Source organism: Mustelus asterias, chromosome 13 (genome assembly GCF_964213995.1).
Source record: "Mustelus asterias chromosome 13, sMusAst1.hap1.1, whole genome shotgun sequence".
NCBI lineage: Eukaryota > Metazoa > Chordata > Chondrichthyes > Carcharhiniformes > Triakidae > Mustelus > Mustelus asterias.
In genome coordinates this window covers 103,103,973-103,125,949 of record NC_135813.1, presented here as the reverse complement: position 1 = coordinate 103,125,949, position 21,977 = coordinate 103,103,973, and the positions used below count along the sequence as shown (strand labels likewise).

General features: G+C 41.0%; 1 protein-coding gene across 2 annotated transcripts in view; it reads right to left on the bottom strand.

The window, feature by feature from the left end:
* Positions 1-200: 200 nt before the first annotated feature.
* The window catches only part of thoc5 (THO complex 5), a 38,008-nt gene continuing 16,231 nt past the window's right edge, over positions 201-21,977 (bottom strand). For both annotated transcript variants that reach the window (XM_078227392.1, XM_078227391.1), the window contains 12 exons: positions 20,388-20,465; positions 19,119-19,162; positions 17,688-17,787; positions 16,683-16,791; positions 14,929-15,030; positions 11,505-11,601; positions 9,895-10,009; positions 8,786-8,889; positions 6,496-6,583; positions 4,129-4,244; positions 2,556-2,746; positions 201-762 (listed from right to left, as the gene is read on the bottom strand). In XM_078227392.1, coding sequence (XP_078083518.1) covers positions 699-762; positions 2,556-2,746; positions 4,129-4,244; positions 6,496-6,583; positions 8,786-8,889; positions 9,895-10,009; positions 11,505-11,601; positions 14,929-15,030; positions 16,683-16,791; positions 17,688-17,787; positions 19,119-19,162; positions 20,388-20,465 — 1,208 coding nt within the window. In that variant the 3' untranslated portion in view covers positions 201-698. The remainder of the gene's footprint in view (positions 763-2,555; positions 2,747-4,128; positions 4,245-6,495; positions 6,584-8,785; positions 8,890-9,894; positions 10,010-11,504; positions 11,602-14,928; positions 15,031-16,682; positions 16,792-17,687; positions 17,788-19,118; positions 19,163-20,387; positions 20,466-21,977) is intronic.

Genomic DNA, 21,977 nt, shown 5'->3' with positions numbered 1-21,977 from the left:
CTTTTTTGTTTAAATAATTCCCAGGTGTCAAATGAAAGATTTTGAAGGAAATGTATGATTTTAGTCCATAAAATTGTAGTCGTACGATGCTTGCAGCATTTGAGCTTTAAGTCACCCCAGAGTTTAACTATCATTTTGGAACAAACGCGGATGCTGTAAGTTGAAGTACACTGTTGAAATAATTTTCTCACTGCACTTAATGGTTGTGGGAATATAATTATTTTACTAAAAATCTTCAGCTCTAAGGTACAAGACAAAAGGCTAATTGCTTTGCTAGCCATGTGACAAAATTTGAAATTCAATGCTGTACAGATCTTTACTCTTCAATGGTAAAAGTCCACATTTAAAAATATTAAAAACTGTCCTTCGCAATTTAGACTCAAACATGTTGACTTGAATTCAGTTTCAAATGCAACTGAAATAGAAATTGTACAACAAATGCCAACATATTTCTCAAAAATAGCTATACCAAAATTAAGTTGCAAACAGATTCAATCTTGGGAGACAAAAAACAGATTCTGCAACAAAATGTGGTATTTCCCCCCTGAATTTTATTGACCAATGCACAAATCTCAGAGCTGCAATACTGATGCTTGTAGTTTTTTCTTCCACACCAAAATTCTAAGTGGAATTACTGTGAAAGGTCTGACAATTAACCAGACTGCTGCATGCAGGAGCTCCATTCAAGATCTGCTGCTTCATCGATGTGTGAAGAATCCCTGTGGATGATTGTATTTGAAAGGCTTGATTCGATTAGGACCTCTAAAGGGGGAAGAAGGAGTCAAAACATGAGGGTTTCAGAGTGCTTGAAGTAAAATGGATAAATTAAATGTAATTCAACACTTGCACATTTCATTGTTTCTCCCTCTTTCATAGAATCCTTACAGTGCAGGAAGCCATTCAGCCCATTGAGCCCACACCGACAATAATCCCACCCAGGCACTATCGCTGTAACCCCAAGTATTTACAATGCTAATCCCCCTGACACTAAGGAGCAATTTAGCATGGTCAATCAATCTGACCCACACACCTTTGGAGCGGGTTCACTAATGATGAAATGTTTTTGGTATTTCTAAGGGCTTTTCTTCTACCTGCACCCCGCCCCCCCACCTCCCCCCCAATCCACCTCATCAGTCTTTTTTTCTGAAGGTCCATGGCCTACAATTATCTGCTATCTCATTCCGGTGGCCACATTCTTTCTAATGTGATCTTAGAACATGGGTTGGCAGATTATTCAATTGTGGAGAACATCATGTTCCCATGTACTTTGCAGCACAGGTTAATGATTACTGATGAGGAATGGAAACATCCTATACATTTCCCTTCTGAGCTCCGGGTGGGGGCTAAGAATAATGTCTTAAATCCTAAATGTTTCTCCAGCTGAGATTAGCAAAACTTGACTGGAAGTCAAATCTAGGGCTTTCAGCAGGTAACATAGTGGTTACATCACTGGACTAGTGATCCAGAGACAAGTTCAAATCCCACCACATCAGCCAGAGAATTTAAATTCAATTAACTTAAAATTAAATCATCTGGAATGAAAAAGCTAACATCTGCAATGGCGACCACAAAACTACTGGCATGTCATGAAAAACCCATTTGGTTCACTAATGTCATTTAGGGAAGGAAATGTATTTTTCTTACCCAGTGTAGCCTCTATGTAACTCCAGACCTACAGTAATGTGGTTGATTCCTAACTGTCCTCTAAAATGGTCCAGCAAGCCACTCGGCTGTATTCAAGAAAATGATTCACCATGACCTTCTCGAGGACAATTAGGGGTGGACAATAAATCCCGAAATGAATAAAATGTCTAAACTGTTTGGCATCACAGATGAAAGGTTTATCCAATAAGCAAACAGTTTAGTTTTTCCTGAGAGCTCAGGTTTGATACTGCCCATTTTGCAAAAATGCACTGCAGCACATTAATTAGCTATGACATGACTAAAATAAATATGCTACTGCAAAACACACTTACACATTATTCCGCACTAAATCTAACAAATACAATCAAAAATTCTGACCTGCGATTTACTTTGCAAGTCACTACAATGCTAACTTATTTTTGCATCGCAATTAATCAATCTTTAATGGATTTACACAGTGATTTGATAAGCCATACAGACTAGGTAGCACCCAGATTTAATCCTCAGTCTGTGTTGTGTGTGTTAATCGCAGCTTGGGTAACAGTTACGTTACTGTGCACTCAGCGACTCTGGATTAACGAGACAAAAATCAGCTAAGTTTCCTATTATTCAGTGACCATGCTTGGTGCATGTACATGTAGGCACAGGTGAGGACAAGAATGAACTTGGCTGTGTGCATCCAGTTTTTAAACAGACTGTCAATTTGGGCTCACACATATTACCACTTGGGTGTGGTAAACAGGGACTGATGGGCACCTGTGCTATTATTCTTGAAGTGAGAGTCATATCTTTTATAACAGGAGCAGAGAAATTTAATGCAGGTTGTTAAAAATATGATGTCTGATACTGACATGCAAGTAGGATATCTGAGGAGGATTTTTTTTACATAAGGTACTTAAAACAAAAATTACCTAACAAGGCGCAGGCACATCTTCTCTTGTGGGAATTCCTTGGGTCCTTCCACACTGTTATCATGAGTCTCTGTTTCCAGATACACATCCAGACACATGCATAAACGTTGAATCTGATTTGTTAGCAGCTGATGCCCTGGTTTGGGGCCTAGCAATTCCTTGAAACATACGTTAATTTCACTTTCTATAGCCTGGAAGAAACAATCCACACAAGTAGTCAAAATAGATACAATCAGAGCCACCCAGTACAAGTTTTAGAGAGTGGTCATGAATATATGTTAGGAACATTTCACACTGGGCAAGCCACAATTGCTTTAATTCATCGCATTCGGTGAACCTTCTTAGATAAGTAAGTTTGATTATTAGTCACAAGTAAGGCTTACATTAACACTGCAATGAAGTTACTGTGAAATTCTTAGATGTGGTTACGTTACAAGAGGCTAATTCTGATGAAAATCTACACCCAGAATATTTTTTCCCATTCAAGTCCTTTTTGTTTTACTACTGCGACTAGCTGGCCCCACCATCACTGAGATATTCTGTTTACTACGTTTTCTCAGGAAGAAGTCTCACAACACCAGGTTAAAGTCCAACAGGTTTATTTGGTAGCAAAAGCCACTAGCTTTCGTAGCACTGCCCCTTCGTCAGGTGAGTGGGAGTTCTATTCATAAACAGGGCATATAAAGACACTACTACGTTTTCTGCCAGCAATGCTCCTTGAACTGTATTAATGGCTCATTAACAAAAGGCACACCTTAACTGTGGAGGAATCCTCCAATCCTCCCCCCACCCCTCCAATCCCACAGAAAAACAGTGGTGACCTTTTTTTTGCTCTAGTTATTCGACAACAGCAGAGCAGCTTCAGAAATGTGCAGCTGCCGCAAATGTTTAGTGTTGATGCTGAATTTTAGCATCAGGAAAACGTCCTGTCTGCAGAATCCACTCAAAGCTGCAGCAACATTTCTGTATCAAAATTTTAAAACTGCATAGTTTTATGTTTCTTCCTTCTTGACCCCCGCCAATATTTATTGAGATTTCAAACATTTGAATAGAAAGAGTTTGTTTTGAGAACAGCAAGAAGGATAAACAGATACACTCATATGTATAAAACACAATGGGAAATCTGCGGTATTGTTCATCAACAATATTGAAACCATGCTGTTTGCAAACTCAGGGGGTGATCTTACCCAAAAAATTCTAAGTGCCAAGCGAACATGAAAATGGAAGAGAATGGTGCCATTTTCTCCGGCGAGTTAAAAATGGAATCTTACCTCACCACCCCCCCCCCCCCCCGCAACCCCGACTTTGTTAGAATGGTACTAAATTGATTATATAAATACCATATATGTAAAACAGTTAATTCTAATTTAAGTGCACAGCAATAATGGAACAAGTCAAATAATTTCAGGAAAGCTGTGCGGGGGGGAAAAAAGACCAAAAGTAAAGAAAATGTGCATTCCGATTTTTGTATGGTACAGTATTCAGATATCACAGGAACTCCATACAGTGTGCGCTATTAAGATTTTGACAGCCTGCTAATCACAAAATAACAGTTAGCAGTTTAACACTTTACCTTCAGATTATCATCATTACGGCTTGATTTCTCTCCCTTCCAATTTAAACAGATGCTGAAGATAGGGGGTATGGTAGAATAACCAGGATTCAACACAATCGCCACATGGAGCTTAGCTAAGTGTAAACAATGAACGTTTAAATTAAGTAAACACAGAAGATGTTCTAATCAAAGGCAATTTCACTCTCCACTACAACTTGCAGTCTGTTACTCTTGCACTTTACAGTGCTAGTGTCACATTTATCATCTGTTACAATTTACGGTTCTTAATAGAACCATTTTGCTCCCTCAATATTTTAACAGTGGTTCTTGTATTGGCTCATGCTACTTAACAGAAGCTGATATTATAGTCTTAATAAAGGTGAGTAACCCAAGTATTAGTGTGTATGCAGTTTGCAGCAATTTTGCAGCAAGTAGTTTTGCTACATGCTGCCAAATATTTTAAGAGTTGTTAGATATTTAACACAGGGTGTAATTTACCTTGGCTAAACCAGGATAGGTATTTACACTAAATAATGATAGGAAGTACAAACAGTGGCAATATATTTCAAATTGTCACAATAAAAAATATCTGCATTGTCTCATTTTTTGTAAGAAACAGTACTAAAGGAATAAGTTTCCGATGTTGCACTCAGTAAAATCCTGCTTTCAGGGCAAAAGTGAAACGGATTAAATGATAAATTATTTGGGGGTTATGGAGTCACTGAGGGTGCATGTTAGCTTCGATTAGGGTCACACTTTGTAAAGACAACTGAAATTTCATTCGCTCCAAAGTTATTTGTTTGATTAACCTTTTATTTATTTTCTTATGGGATGTGGGGATCACTGGCTAGATCAGCATTTATTACCCATCCCTAATTGCCCTCGAGGTGGTGGTGGGGCGCTGCAGTCCATATGATGCAGTGCTGCTAGGAAGCAAATTACTTTGCTGTGGTTTGATACAACTGAGTGACTGGCTAGGCCAGTTCAGAGGGCATTTAAAAGTCAACCACACTCCTGTGTGGGTCCGTAGTCACGTGTAGGCCAGATCTGGTGAGGATGGCAAATTTCCATCCTTAATGGACATTCATGAATGAGATGGGTTTTTACGACCATCAACAAGGGTTTCATGATTATTATTACTGAGACTTGCTTTTAATTCCAGATTTAACTTTTGAATTTAAGGTCAGCCTTGGTGGGATTTGAATCCATGCCCCCAGATCATTACCTCTGGATTACTAGTCCAGTGACATTACTACTACACCACCGCCTTCCCTTAGACCCGTAAAGTTAAACTTCTCTGATTTATTTTTGACCCAAAAAAGTGTTCATTTGCTTTTATTAAACTAAATTAGATGTAGTGACACAGTTCAATGTACGTCTGGTTTCCTTGATAACCATTAAGCAATTGCGAGGTTATTGCAAAGTGACATGGTCACCAAAATATACCCGTGAACAGATTATTTTGAGATTCCAAAACAGAATTACTGAAAATTACCAAATTAAACCAGATAATTCAAATTGTATCCATAGTTTAAAAGCTTGTATTTTTTGGGCCAGACCCTAACTGAAAGCAATACCAAATCTTGAGGTTTCTAGGAAAACACAAACTTAAAGAAACTAAGGTTGGTTGAAACCAGAGAAAAGGTACAGAGCCATCTGAGTTCAGGTTACTCAGTGGTGCAGGGCAGGCAGAACAAAATGAAGGCTGAACCCTTCATTTGGCAACAAACAAGATCAAAGCAGTTGCAGCTATTTCTGACACAATGTTATTGAATGACCTGACCTGGCATACAGTGCACAGGGTGGACCCACACCATCAAGACTGCCTTGAGCAGAGTCGAGGAGGTTTTAGACAAATGTGCCATTTGGATGACTAACGTGCCTGTGGAACTCAGATTACGTGGGAGCTGCTACTTGATGAGAATTGGTGGCCAAAACCTTGAACAAAAGGAGCTGGAATTCTACCCAAGAAAGTTCAAAGCCTTGAAGACTGTGTGGCTGAAATTAGTGCCGTATATAGTAAGTGGACTGTCTAGTAAATCCAAAACAGAATTACAGATACAACAGATCTTTGTTGTATCTATTAATGTGCAATTTATAGTCTATATTGACTGTAACTCATTCACTAATTCATGCTTAATTTTTGCTGATTCTGGTTGATTGTTAAAGATATAAAATGTGAAATCTTGTCCATTAGTTTTCTTGTTGGGATAGTTAGGTAAATTTGGTTCCTTTGGTTTGTTGATCTCCCTGGGGATCGCAAAATATGTAAAACTTTACTGCAGAAATGCTAATTGTATATTTGGTCAAAAATGTAAAAGGCAGTTGTCACAATACAGGTTCATATCCTCAGTTGCAGGCATTTTAATGGAACTTGGCTCCTACCTGTTCCTCGTTCTATAAAAGCAGAAAAGAAGAGGTCAGTCTCTTGAGCCATGCCTGCTTCTATGACATGTTTGGTGAAAGGCAGAGCCTAAGAGGGAAATCAAGAATTTAATTCTTTAGCTTCTAACCTCAGGAACAGATTCAATGCACAGTACTTAATATGCAACATGACTTTTTTGACTGAACAGTAATAAAATAATTATATAAGGATTACAGCACAGAAACCAACAATTTGGTCTGAGCCGATGTTTATACTCCATTTGAGCCTCCACCCATCTTACTTCATCTCACTCTAGATTCTGAAATCAAAGCAATACTTAACCGATTATGCAAGGAACCCCAGTAAAACCGGGGGGAGAAACGTTTTACTGGCTGAAGTCATATCTAAAACAAAGGAAGATAGGTGTGAGACTACTCATCTCAGCCCCAAGGATTTCACTACAGGAGTTCACCAAGGCTTTGTGCTAGGCCCAATCATCTTCAGCTGCTTCCTTAATGACTTTCCCTCCATCACAAGGTCAAAAGTGGGTATGTTTGCCGATGACTGGACAGTGTTCATTTCCATTCACAATTCCTCAGATAATGACGCAAGCTGTTCCTGGGTGCAGCAAGCTCTGGACAACACCCAAACTTGGGCCAAAAGGTGACAAGTAACCTTCATGCCACACAAGTGCCATGCATAGACCATCTCCAACAAAAGTGTAACCACCTCCCCATGACATTCAACAGCATTACCATTGCTAAATCCTCCACCTGCAACATCCTGGGGATCACCATTGACCAGAAATCTAATTGGACCAGCTAGAAAATACAATTGCTGCAAGGACGGTTATTGTGTAGTGAGCGACTTTCCATCATCTGCAAGGCACAAGTCCAGAGCCTAGATGAATGCAGCATTATTAATATTCAAGAAGCTTGACACCATTCAGGTGAAAACAGCTGAGCAGTTCAATTGACACCTCATCCATTACTTTAAACATTCACTCCCTCCTTCACTGGTGCACTTTGGCTGCAATATGTACCATCTATCTATAAGATGCCCTGCAGCAACACACTAAGGCTTCTTCAGCAGCACCTTCCAAACCTGTGGCCTTCATTGCCCAGAAGGACAAAGGCAACCAGCACATGGGAACACCACCACCTCCAAGATCCTCCCCAGTCACACACTATCCTGACTTGGAAATGCATTCCTGTATCTTTACCTTGGTAGGCTCAAAATCCTACCCCTCCCTACCTAACAACACTGTGGGTGTACCTACACCACATATCGATTCAGGAAGGCGGCTCATCATCACTTTTGCAAGGGCAATAAGGGATGGGCAACAAATACCAGCATTGTCAGTATGCCAAGAATGAATTAATAAAAACACTGGAGCAAAGAAGCTTCTTCTGCATTTCACATTGGATGTAATAATGACTATCGCTTTAAATGGAGAGTTTCCCTCTTTTTGCCTGTCTCTTCTGATTCTCCCAGTGTCCTCTTCTGTTTATTTCTTGGTATTCTTCACTGATTATTTCTCTGATCCAATCTTCCCTCAATAACAAGTAGGTTCCGCCATTTGATTACATCATGACTGATTTGTATCTTAACTCCATCTATTGCCTTAGTTCCATAACATCTAATGTCCTTACCTACAATTAGCCTCTAATTTAGATTGGCACATGCCAAACTTCACACTTTTTTTAAATAAGACGTAGGCCAGGATGAACGGAGTTCTTGCTGAACTACAGAATAATGCACTGTCTGCTACATGTCATACTGATTCAGTCCTTAGGTCATATTTGGGGATTTCTGGCTGTTTCTTGATGGAAGTGCCTTGGCATTCTTTATTAATAATGTAGAACAACATGGATGTGAGAACACAGATGGACTGCAAGTTAAAAATTAATGCTTTGAAGATTACCAGTCTTCTTCATCCATTAAACCAGTCCCTTCCTTGGCCTTCAAACTCTATATTAACCACTAATGAAAATGAAGAATAAGAATTTTGTTCCTCGACCTCTGCATATGTCACCCTTGGGTCAACTGATCGGAGGTACGGTACTCAATTGCCAGCTGTCAAAAATAACATGGAAGGCAATGTGACAGGTCACACTGAAGTATGAACATTGTAACTGTAACTTTGAAGGAACAGCATTGCACTTGATGGTAATACTAATCAGTTAAGTCTCAAGCCAAAGAACACTCATTCTCACAGTTATATCAACAAGGGAAAGCCATCAGAAAAACTGTAAGGTTATCAAGAGGAGGAGATGGCAGAATTACTGTCAGTAAAAAACGTACACATACCACATAGTCTTCATATGAAATGGCACACCATTTGATCAATCTAGATATGATCTTCACTGGGAAAAGATGCTGACATTCACTGGATATTGGAACAATACTGTGTTCTGTAAAATAATAATAATTAATCAGCAGCTGGAAATCCAAAATAGGAAAATCTTGCCTCTGAATCACAATACACTTATCAATGAAATGAAATAAAACCAGGACAGTATTGAGCCATATTAAAAGCTTCCAGCTTTCTTTTAAATCTGCAATTAGCATCAACTTAGTTGACTTTTAGGTATTTGGATTCCAGTAGGAAAACAATATCAATGCTTTTCATATTCATTAATCGTAACATTCAAACTTGAAGCACAAGGGAACAAAAGATTTTCAAATCTTTTACAGCATCTTTATAGCACTGAGCCAGTCAATTTGGAACTGTAGTAAATGATTTGAACATCAGTTCTAGCTGCTTTTTGCTCCTTTGCAATTTGTATTTCCACTAAACCAGTTCATAGCAAAAGTTCTCAAGTGGACAGGGGATGTATAAATGTAACATGATACACATCTATCCAGATTGGTTCTTTACATTCTCAATTTAACAGTAAATCAAAAATATAGTTACTATCCAGGAAAATCAGAGGAAGTCCAGAGAAATCAGCAGTAGGAAACCAAATGTGAACACAGGCTTCCGCTAGCAAAAACATTTGTGATAACAAAAACATGTGTGATAACAAGAAAAAGCATTGTATATTGGTGAAAACCACGTTACTGTGGTGAAGTGCTGAACAGAAGCAACAGACTAATACAAATCAAAAACACAACTAACCAAGAAATAACGGAGAAAAGAATGTCCTGGGGTTCACATGTCTCTTGCAGGTTATCCCAGAATGGCAATGCCAGAGGCCAGTGAGCAGGACACCCTCTCAGAATGCAGGATATGTGCAATCAGAAAACCAGGAAAAAACAGAAATTACTACCCTCACAAAAATCAGGGAGAAAACTGCACAATCACAACTGTTCCCAGTTTCTGTTGTGGCATCACGCTCTCCCAATCAGTACGAAGACCTCATTTTAGTTCTTAATCCCTAGGAGCTTGGAAAAGGAAACAGTTCATTGATGCTCACCAAGTGAAGCAAACTGCTTCTGCAGAGCCAGTCGGGACTGCAACCTCACACGCAGCAGTTTTATTGTAGTTTCCATGTGACTGGCACTCAAAGAATTGTCAGCCATCACAAATTTCTGTTGGAAGGGCAGAGAAAAAAAACACAAAGACTCAATGTAGAATAATCTTGGAACCTCTTCCAAAGACACAATTTTGCAGAATAATTTCCAAAATCCTCTGACAAAGGCGAGTTACAACTGAAGCATAATTTCTTCCCCTCTATATCTAAATCCCCTGGAGATAAATGCCAGGACCATTTTTGATTACTTTTTGTCCTTTCATTTTTGGCACTAGCTTTTAATGCTTTGTATGTGTAGACATCAAAATCTCTTTGCTCCTCCTGTCTCACTCAATTATGAAAATATTATGATTTGCCCATCTCAGATCCAAACCTCACATTTAACTTTAACTGCTGTAGTTTTGCACTTACTTAGTCTGGCCATATCCCTTTCTGACCTCCTGCTCCCACTTGCGCAACGCGCTGTGCCTCCTAACTGGGTGTAATCTGCAAACCTGGAAATACAACTCTCTCTTCCTTCTTGCAATCGATTGATATATATGGTGAAAAACTGAGGTCTCAATTCAGATCCCTGGGGAACACCCACCAGACACATCCCTCTAGTCAGGGTACATTTCTTTTATCCCAACAATATTTCTCACCTCCCTGAGTATACATAAATGAATTACTTTAACAAAATCAAAAGCAAAAACAGAAAATGCTGGAAAATCTCAGCAGCTCTGACAGCATCCATGGAGAGAGAATAGAGCCAACGTTTCAAGTCTGGACGACCCTTTGTCACAGCTGAAGACAAAGAAAATAGGATAAGATTTACTATAAGAGTGAGGGTGGGGGCGGTATGTGTAATTGACCATGACGTCAAATAAATGGTGGTGTTAAAGGCTAGAATGGTGCTATTAGTGTCCATTAAGAGATTGGAATGTGTAAATGGCAGAACAAAGGCGCAGAGTGTCAAGGGACAACCTGAGGAATGTGGCAGACAGCCCTAGAGGAGTGGGGAGGGGGAAACAAGATGGGAAGTGAGATTTGGAAGTTGGACAAATGAAAGGACGGAAGCATTTAAAAATAAAAATATATAATGAGAATATAAAGTAATAAAAATGGATTAATAAGATTCAACAAAATCATTTGCTGGATAAGGAAAGGAAATTTTACTACATACAAAACAATTTCTGTACTGTTGAATTTGCTATTCTTAGTGCCCCAAATCAAATGGTTGTTGCACTGTACCTGGTAGCAGAGATGGTGGCTCAATGTTTGATTGTTACCTAATGCAGCTGTTCAACATCTTATTGGCTATGACTAAAGTTGTCTTAATATAAAATTGCTCGATGGCAGACAGAACACAGGTTGTTTACTGTTTCTTAAATGAATCCACAGAAGGAAATTTTTTCACAATAGTTCCATTGTTCGATATGACATGGTCTTTCTGCTTGGAGTCTCTTTCCTTCCACACTTTAAAACCCTCTACCATGATTCAACCTAACCCGAGTTAAATGTTGGTATGTTGCTCACCATTTTAATGGACACTTCTCTAAACTGCAAGGACTCACCTGTGGCTGATCTTTTGGAAAATGCAGTCCTCCAAGCTTCTGAACCCAAACATAGGGGTGTCCCAGCTCACCAATATAGTCACCGAAAGTTAAGATTCTAGAGAAAATATTTTAAAATTAATACATAGAGTTTTCATATTAGCATGTTTGGACTCTAAATTTCTGTTCTTAGGCCAGATTTGGCTTGCCAAAAATCTAAGTTTCAAGAACTAGAATCAAACAGTCTTTTCACCTCTGGAATCTGACTTTATTCAAGTGCAGACTGGTTCGATGAATGTCTCGCTCTGCTAGCTGAACAATTCACAAACCAGACAGATGAGGAAAGACCATTCAATTTATTTTTTGCTCATGTGCTTAGAAAAATCAGTGAATGAATCCTGCCATCGCATCACAAACGCAATCACCAAGCAAAGTCATTCGTAACAAAAAACTTCAATATTTGTCCGACGAATTTGTGACATGAAATTGTTAAGATCCTGGCCAAGAACCCCAAATTTCTGGTATGGTCCTGTTAGGGACCAGTAACATTTTGTTTAAAGTAGACAAAGTTGGAGATCCCAGGTACTTGCTCAGGTAATAAAGCCACAAGATCCCACAGTTTTTGAACCAACAAAAAATAAACATTATTATACAAAGTCAGAAAGGTAAAATAATTTACATTTATCTTATACTTTAAAATTTAGAATGAATATGAGATACATGCGAATTAACAGGCAAACTGTTGTTAAGCACAATAAATGGCAGATGTGACCAAGACAAATCCCATGGATTTCTCTATAATCCACCAACATGTCAGTGATCACTGTGATTAAACAATTTTGTTAAAACTCTGTCTCCTTATTGAGGGATTGCATGCCTTCATCTTTGAAGATCTAGCCTCCGAACTCCCTCCAGAAGTCGCTCTGACATGGACCACCTCAACGACTGCTCCCTCCCAGGGTTTCAATCTTATCTCCCAAGACTTTGTTCCTCTGGATTCCCGAGTCTGCACTCCAGCACCAACTCAATGACACAACCCTAGTTCTTTAGCCATGCCAAGTAGGACACCACTGCTCCAAAGAGTTACCTTATTCCAAAGGGTTGGTTTTGCCCAATGGGCTGCAGCATGAAGTCATCGACCATCTGCTGCCCTTTCAGATATCCAGGGCTTTGCCCAAGCCCTCTCTACCCGGAGCACGTCAGCCAGGCTCCTCTGAGCTAACAGCAGCACTTCAGCTGCATGGAACTTCTTCCCCTGCTCCTGACTCTCTGACTAAAACCGACTGACCGTTGAACTGAATTGGGTGACTTATTGGGCCCGATTTTACTATTTTCATTCTAAGTTCTGAATCTGGGTGCAATTCAGATCCGACTTGGAAATCTGCTTTCAGGCGCTCCCATATACACTCAGCCTGAATAAAAAAATCGCCAGTCCCATTCGCACTGAGAGTGGGGCTTAGCGTGCCCGAAACGATCGAAGTTCTGAGCTGCGCATACGCAGTTAGAAAAAAGTTTGAAAAAGTTTGCCCGTGTCAAGGCGGCTCGGGAGCGAAAAGCGGGAGCAATGACCCCCACAGACATCACTGTCCCCCTTATCCACCCACCCCCCTGCCACTACCCAGACTGATCGTGACCCCCTTCCCCCCACTGATTGCCCAGAGTGGCAGCGCACCCCCCTTGCCCCCCCACCAGAGATCCATCTGCCCCCCCCCCCCCCCCCCCCCAGCGAGCGATCGAGCCACCCCCCCTTCCCAGAGATACATCTTACCCGCCTCCCTACTCCCCGCACCCCCCTCCCGCCGAAGAGAACAATCTGGCCTCACCCCCTCCCCCACCCTGACAATGATCTGGCCTCACTCCCCCCTCCTCCCACCCACCCCCCAGAGAATGATCTGGCCTCACTCGCCCTCCCCCTGCCAGAGGAACATCTGACCCACCTCCTCCCTCCCCATCCCTTCACCAGAGAATGATCTGGCCCGCCTCTCCCCCCTCCCCCCCCCCAAACTAGACAACGATCGCCCCCCCACCCCCCAACTAGACAACGATCGCGCCCTCCCGCAACTAGACAACGATCGGCCCTCCAACCACCCCAACTAGAGAATGATCAGCCCTGCCCCCCCCAACCAGACAACGATCGGCCCTCCGTCCCCCAACCAGACAACAATCGGCCCTCTCCCCCCCTGCCCCCCCCCAACCAGACAACGATCAGCCCTTCTGCTACCCCCCCCCAACCAGACAACGATCTGGCCCCACCCCTCCCAACTAGAGAATGATCTGGCGCACCCCCCCACCACCGATCTGAGTCAGGGAGCCGTTGGAAGCGCTGAACTCGCCTCTTCAGCAGCTGGAGCGCCCGATTCAGACTTTCATTCAGCAGGTTCATTTTGGCGCAATTCTGGATCGGCGAACGTGATGGTAAAGGGGGAAATGCTGATAAAGTTGGACGGGCAGTTCATTAATTCAATTTAAATGCATGCAAATGCATTTAAATCACCGTTACGCCCGTTTCGGGCGCGAGTTGGATCGTGGCCATTCCCGGGTCTCAGTAAAGTGGCCATCTGCGCGGACGCGGATCGCGTTAATGGCCTCACACCCGACTTTACCACATTTTCGCGCCCATGCAATGGTAAAATAGAGCCCATTAGGTCCCGTCATTGTCACTATGCAGGATAAAATACACCAAGCATTAGAGCATAAAACTAAGCAAAATACTGTGGATGTTCAAATCTGAAACAAGAACAACGAATACTGGAAAAACTCAGCTGGTCTGGCAGCATCTGTAAGGTGAGAAAATAGAATTAACATTTCACGTTTGTTTGACTCTTCATCAGAACTAAAGAGTGGGGGAATGTGTTGGATATTAAACAGTCGCCGGGAGAAATTGCAACAAGATGTAGAAACCTAAAGACCAAAAGAACAAGTGGGAGGGTGGGGAAAGTGAGAGGAGGGAGAGGGAAGGGAGGGTTTTTGCACAGACGATAAACGCATGGGATATTTTAAAAAAAGGGTTTAAGATGAAGGAGAAAGGTCATGGTCTAAAGTTGTTGAACTTAATGTTGATTCCTGAGGGCTGTAATGTGCCTAATCACAAGATCAGATGCTGCTCTTCCAGCTTGCATTGGGCTTCACTGGAGCATAGCAGCAGGCCAAGGATGGACATGTGGGCATGAGAGCAAGTTGCTGAGTTAAAATGGCACGCAACACGAAGGACGGGGTCATGTTTGCAGACTGAGCGAAGTGCTCTGCAAAGTGGTCACCCTGTCAACGCGGAGGAGACCGCGTTGCGAGCAGTGAATTCAGTAAGTAACAGTATTGGAACATCTTGTGCCCCGAATGCTTTTTACAAAGCACACAGGGACAGAATAAAAATCGAGTTCATGACAAGATGCTGTTTAATTGATATACTGAGGCTTATCGGAGTAAAATGTAATGGAAGGAAACTCACCCAACTTTATCAAACTGATAGTGATTAGCAGGATTTGGAGTCTTCTTGCCGTGGTCTCCAGGGTACAGACAACTCAGTAGTGAGGCTGGAGACAATAGATCGCTGCATTTGCAAAAGATTTTTAAAAATAAAAACAATGGAGCTATCACAAAAATGAGAAAAATGAACAGTAATTAATACATTTATCTAATATATATCTATATTATTTCAACTGGGACTTAGATCCAAGGCAAGCTAGGTAGTCCCATTTATTGTAAAAGCCTCTTAAAATTAAAATCAGAGGAATGGTCATTATTGCTTCACATTTTATGAATTGTGCAACCTGTCTTGCAAATGCTGAAACCCAAACTTGTCTAATGATCAATCAGTGACTATCTTCCTCAGGGGGACGGTAATTGGAGTCTCTTCAGGGTTGAGCTAGCTCCAAGGTAACATGCATGACAAAACTGGAGCCGATTTGATCCCGTGTGACAGACTCAGTGATTGGGGTGAAAAGTTTCCCCTTGTTTATGCCTGTAATATTAACGCAATAAGGACAGAATTGACAGAATCAGCACAAAAAGGATCGTGATTTATATACTTATCATTGTGGTTTCCATGATATTTACACTGGTTCAAGATTCAATTCACTCAGGCCAGACCGCACCCACAATACAAAATTGACTGATTCTGTTGGTTAGTGAAGGCTCTTTAAATTACGCTAATTCTCTTCGGATGCATTAATGTCTTTGAAGGTTTTTATCCCCCCAGATAAAAAATATTAAATTTACAAAGGAAATAACAAGCGTACTCCAATTAATGTGGTACAATAATTGACTCAATCTATTTTTAAAAGTAAGGCAATTTCCTATGATATTAAATCAGGTTGATCACAAATTTGGGACTGGATACATATTAAACTGCTTATTTGTCACGATAAATATTCTTTCAACAGCATTAATAAAATTGGGCCAGGTTAACAACCTTGAAAAAATAAATGTATACTTTTTAACGGTAAGAGAAAGAAGTTATGATTTATTATGCTACCCGATTGTGCTGGATCAGAGAATATTTTATGGTTATGCAAATAACTTTTCTTGAAGAAAATGTGAACTGCAACTGAACCAGCAGAATGTCCAGCGCATTTAGGTGCACTTTCCTGATTGCTCACCAAATGGAAACTCTACTGCCTGATGTTAAGGCAGGCTGGATTGTAGAGGATTGCTAATTATAGACCAGCTAAACGTTACTCATGGATGAACTGTAGTCTCTGGGAACAGGGAGAAAGGAAGACCCTCGGGGAAGGATGTACCATCTGTGTCTAACTGAGGGTAAAAAGATTGAATCAATTTGAAAGGAAAAGCACACAATTCCGCAAAGTTGAACGGCAGGTTAGAAGGTTGGACAGAATATTTAAACAAAAAACAAAGAATAGCTAAAGATGTAAGAATGGAAAGAGAAATTAGAATACAAGATGAAGCTAGCTAGAAAGAGAAAAAAAGGGATAAATAGGTGGGGATAGAGCTTGGGTGGGATGCTCTGTTGGAGAGTCGGGACAGACTCAATGGGCTGAATGGCTTCTTTCTGCACTGTAGGGATTCTATGACTGACTGGTGGATCAGGCATGAGGGGCAGAATGGTCAACTCCTGCTCCTAATTCATACATGTGTACGAAGTTCTACCATTTAGCTCCAAATATTTATGACAATGCTGTAACCAGAGGACTTAATGCAACATATGAATAATATTTAGGTTTCACTCCCTTCAGACCTTACCCTGCACTGATAGCTATGGACATTTCAGTCGCTGTGGTCACTTTAGTCTTGACAGTCATTATATTGAGGTTCATCAAATAGTAGAAATAAAGGTGAAGGACACTGCCATCTGCCAAAAGAGAAGGATAACCGTAAATTAGGAACAAACAATAAATCTGATTAATGCTGACTTAAACATACACATGGTGAAAACAGGGATGCTTTAGAAAAACATTTAAGAACACAAGCACAGTTATAATATTCCCATCTGAAAGTGTCCAATATCACAAATTGTTCAGAATAATGGTGTGTTTTCCTGTGGTGGAGGTGGTTTGTCATTGGCGGGATCTTACGTTCTTGCCAAGAACCGTGGCATTTTGTATGGCTTGCCCACTCCACCGCAGGGGAAGCCGCTGCGGGGTATCGCCTTCAGGGGGACAGAAGACCTCGCCAGCGGGAAGTGTCGGAAAATCCTACCCTAGATGTTATATTGAAGATTTTGATTCTTGCAACAGGCATATGTTAAGATGCTAAACTATAAATCATTACAAATTCCACGAATAACGCAAAACGTACAAAGATTTTCTAAAGAATGTTTGATTTGTAATATACTGTACTAATTTCAATATGCCAAAGGAATAAAAAAAAGATGATAGCTAATGCTAGAGTTCTTTTTAAATTTTGCACATGGGTATCGACCCAGTAAAATAAAACTTTAATGCAGTTTTACCCTAACAAACACAGACGACAGTTACACACTGAAACCAACACACACTTCTGTCTGAAGATTGTAGCACACTAGAAAGCTATGGAGATAATATATTAAAGTGAAAACAGCAGTTTTTATTTTACACAACATTTTCCCTTTGGTGCTTGCACAACTGGTTTCCACAACTTTAGATAACATGAAGGGAATGTAGATCCTGCAGTTTGTAATTCTGTATTTGATGATGAGGGTAGGGATGTGGGGTGGGGTTTGGGGGAGCGGGGGGGGGGGGGGGGGGAGGAGGGGGGTCCAATTCTAACCTTTGTATTTCAGGTCTAAAGTTACAGACAGAGGGTGCCGTTTTAACATTTCTCTGCGTTTATCATCTTGCTGTAGGCCAAGAGTTGGACGGCGACGTTTCTGGAAAACAGATCAATAGTTTAGCCAATGTTTGACCACCAGGTCATTTAAGAAATATAACTATTAGCTGCAATTATGGAATTTGTTCACTTGTTGCAGGAACAACTCAAGACTTAAATGTCATAAAACCACAACAAAATGTATAACTAGGCAAACAAAAGTAACAAATCATATTTTAATACATCTCCTGTACATATTTTTGGTTACACCATATGAACCTTTATCCATATTGCTGAGAGTAAGGTGCAGTTTACAGTTCGCTGAGAGAAGGTAGCCAAAGTAAATGATAATTAGATAGGCCTCCAATGTAAACGCAGTGAAACAATAACCTCGTCATTAACTTTGTGGCATCTGGGTGGAACTCTAGTTTGGATTTTGAGGGAATAGAAGCTGGAAGATTGCCTAATTCGAAACTAGTGGGAGAATCTACAGTGGTCCTCCACAGAATTTTGTGCCAAAGAAAGCAACAAGCAGGTTAGCTTGGGAGTGTTTGATGTAAGCAGAACGAGTCAACACTGGGTAAATGAAAGCTTTACCTTTGAGAATAACTGAAGCTGAGGACAATTAAAGAGAGCTTTCAGTGGATGGTGGGATACTTATGGGTGATACCCCTAGAAATAAATATCTTTTAAGATGGATATGCCTTATAAGAGAATTCTTGGGAAAAGTAAGTAGTTTAACCGGAATGCATAAAATATTTAGCAGCAAGCTATAGTGCTAACCATATTTGCTTTTTTAATGTATAAAAGTTTGTTTTGTTTTAAAGAATGAAATTTTGTGGTGTACATTGGTTAAAAGGAAGTATTCAGACTTCTTTTTAAACGTGAATGCTCCATTGTAACAATGATCACATTGCTGTTTGTGCTGTGCACATATTGTCTGCTGCCTTTTCTACTTTACGACAATGACAACACTTCAAAAAGTACTTCATTAACTGTAAAGCACTTTGGCAGTTGAGTAAACTTTCATCTAAAATGTAACTTTCATTGAATTAATTATAAAACCCACACTCAACTATGTGGCTAGAATCTCTGTTTACTTTTAAGAAAGTGTGGCAAAATACATTTGGGTACATGTACTGCATCTTAGCAGAGTATTTCTGATCACATAGCAAATTTGTACCTTTAAAGTTCCAATTCCTAATTAAAAATAAGGTTACCCCTTGAAACACCTCTCTTTTTTCTTCATGATGCTAATCAACTTATTTTATATTTCCAGCAATTTTGGTTTAGTCATTGCTGGTCAGTGCAGCAGGGTTTTAGATTTTGTTTAAGAATGTGACCAGACATCTCCTGAACGGGTCGAATTCAGCTAAAATGGCAGTTACTTACAGTTGTTGCCTGCTCTTCCTCTGCATCGGAGTCACTTTCATCATCTGCAGAAAAAGGCAAAGAAACTAAGAACCAAGGGAAAAGTGGCTTTATGGTTGCATAGTCCCGATTAGCTGAAATGATGTACATAGGGCGGAATGTTACTGGTTCACCCCGCCCATCGATGGGCAGAGTGAGCCGGAAAAATCGCAGGAGAGCCGAGAAATCAGGATCGCGCTCGGTTTCTCGGTTCTCGCCGGAACTGGATTTCCGGTGAGGTCAGCCCCTCGCTCATTTCCGGCAAGAGGCTGAATAAATTATTTAAATTTATTAAAAGGTTGATTTCCATGCCATCAGGAGGCCCGGCGGTCAGTTGTCTGGGCTCACTTGCCTTTATGGCCTCGCCGGGCGAGGTTCTCTCCGGGGAGAGAAACACCTGCTCCCCATAAATGGGGAACAGTCATGTTAGCCTTGCCGGTAGAATCAGAGGCCTTTGAGGCACCCCGGAGACGCCGAGGGCAAAGTAGGGGGGGGGGGGGGATGCCCCTTGGGCAGTGCCAGCCTGGCAGCACAGTGGTTAGCACTGCTGCCATACAGCACCAGGGACCCGGGTTCAATTCTGGCCTTGGGTGACTGTCTATGTGGAGTTTGCATGTTCTCCCTGTGTCCGGTGGGTTTCCTCCGGGTGCCTTCCAAATGCCAAAGGGCTGTGGGTTAGGTTGATTGGCCATGCTAAATTGCGTCTTAGTATCAGGGGGACGAGCAAAGTAATGCACAATAGCTCCCTCTGCTGTTGGAATTGTGCACATGCAGCCACAGAGGTCTGCACATTCGCAATAGCTCACATTCCTGCTGGCTGGCGAATTAAGCCCCACCCACTTACTGCGGTAGTTAGAGACAGTCTAGGCCATTTTTTCGTGCACAAGATTGGGCTTAAAAACTCGCCCAAAAAACGGATCTGCAACGCTCCCATTTACACAGTAGCTGGACACTTAGGATTTTTCTCATAAAATTCTGCCCATAGACTGCTGTACCCACACCCCTGCAATCTGAGCCACTGAAGTCAATTACAGATCAATGCAACAGCCACTGTGACCAGCCTGGGAACTGTACCACAAACATTCCTGGTCTGTACTTCTTAGTTAATAACCGTTTCCAGTATTTTTATGTTTTTAATTACCAGATAACTTTGCTGAGTTATTGGAAAAAAGCGTTTGTTGCTAATTAAAGCAAAAATGAATTTGCAGATAAAATTCCAAATAGCCCCAATTTTCTCCATTATATGATCACCTTGGGAATCCTCTGGCGGTCTTGCAAGTGCCTTAGCTTCTTCCACATCCCCTTCAATAGCTACTGTAAGATTCTTATCTGGCAAAAGAAAAATATGAATTGTACCTATATAATTACACAAGGTCAATGCCAGCAGAAAATAAATATGGTTAAACTGATTTTTACCAGTTTCTCGTAACGGTCACTTTCATTTATGGTACAATAGTTCAAATTGTGACAGTATTTTGCTTTAAGCAGCAAAGAGCTGCTATGTCGGATTTCTACGCAAGATTTAATTTAAGTCTAGCAGAGCACAGGGAGACAGCACCAATTGTCTTCCACAATATAATTCTATCATGTGGAAAGAAATACGTTTTTACAAATATCTAGCTTGTAGTCTGAAGCCATCAACATTATCAATAAGCCATATTAAATTTTGATTGGATGACACTTCCGTAAATCGATCACGTTTAATTCAATAAACACCAGCTTATTACTACATCAACCTCTTGGTAATGGTCAGAACAGTCAGTGTACTTCCAGGGCAGGAAAACATTACAAGTACAGCAATTTAGTATTTACTCACACATGGTGATAAGGTATTACTGTGGTATGCTTTTACTGAAGGCAAAAGATTAAGAATCGGGGGTGGGTGAGGGGATTGATTGGCTGGGAGCGGTAACTGGGGGAGGCAATGTCTGGGCCAGCGATGTCCGGAGCAGTGATCAGCAGGGGCGGGGGGGGGGGGGGGGGGGGGGGGGGGGCCTGTGTGGTGGATGTCTGGGGGTATGGGCAATGTCGGGAGGGGCAAGTCCACGATTAACTGCTCCTCAGTGTCCCATGATATGTAGGTTTGGGGGATTAGCGGGCCAAATGTGTGGGGTTACAGGGATAGGGCAGGGAGTGGGCTTGGATAAGATGCTCTGTCGGAGACCTGAGACCGGTGTAGACCTGATGGGCTGAATGGCCTCCCTCTGCACTGTAGGGATTCTCTGACTGTTCAAAATCAATCGACTCTCTGAATTAAATAGAAACTAAATTTATAAAAAAAACCAAAAAAGACAAATTACTTAACACTGAAAGAATCCATTTTTGACACTGTGATCAGTGTTAATTATTTATTTCAGGAGTAACATGCTACAAAAGGTTAGATTAATATATGCACAGTTAGTTGTGACTGCATTCAAGAATGTGGGGAATTCCACTGGAGAAATAGAAATTTTAGGATGTAAGAAAATATGTAGAACGGGTATTTGCAATGGTGCTTGGGGATAAAATTACTTATTCGTTATAGAAGGTTGTAGCATTTAAAGAAAAAAATTAACATCTGTTAAATTCTTTCTTGACACTGAATTTTGTGGCAATAATGATGAAACTGTCAGCGTTCTTTGTTATTATTCCATTGAAACTGACAGTGACTTTAGCAGTCCTTACATGAGTAGAGTAACAGATATCCAGAAGTTGCCACTAATGATTCAGTGCACCTCTATATGTTAGACCCTGGACTGCAACCCCGTAGCAACCAGCAAATTGATGAAAACTTCCAGTTTTATGCTCCGAATGTCACTGTAAAAACCCTAGGGATAGATTCATTAGGCACACACTATGCTC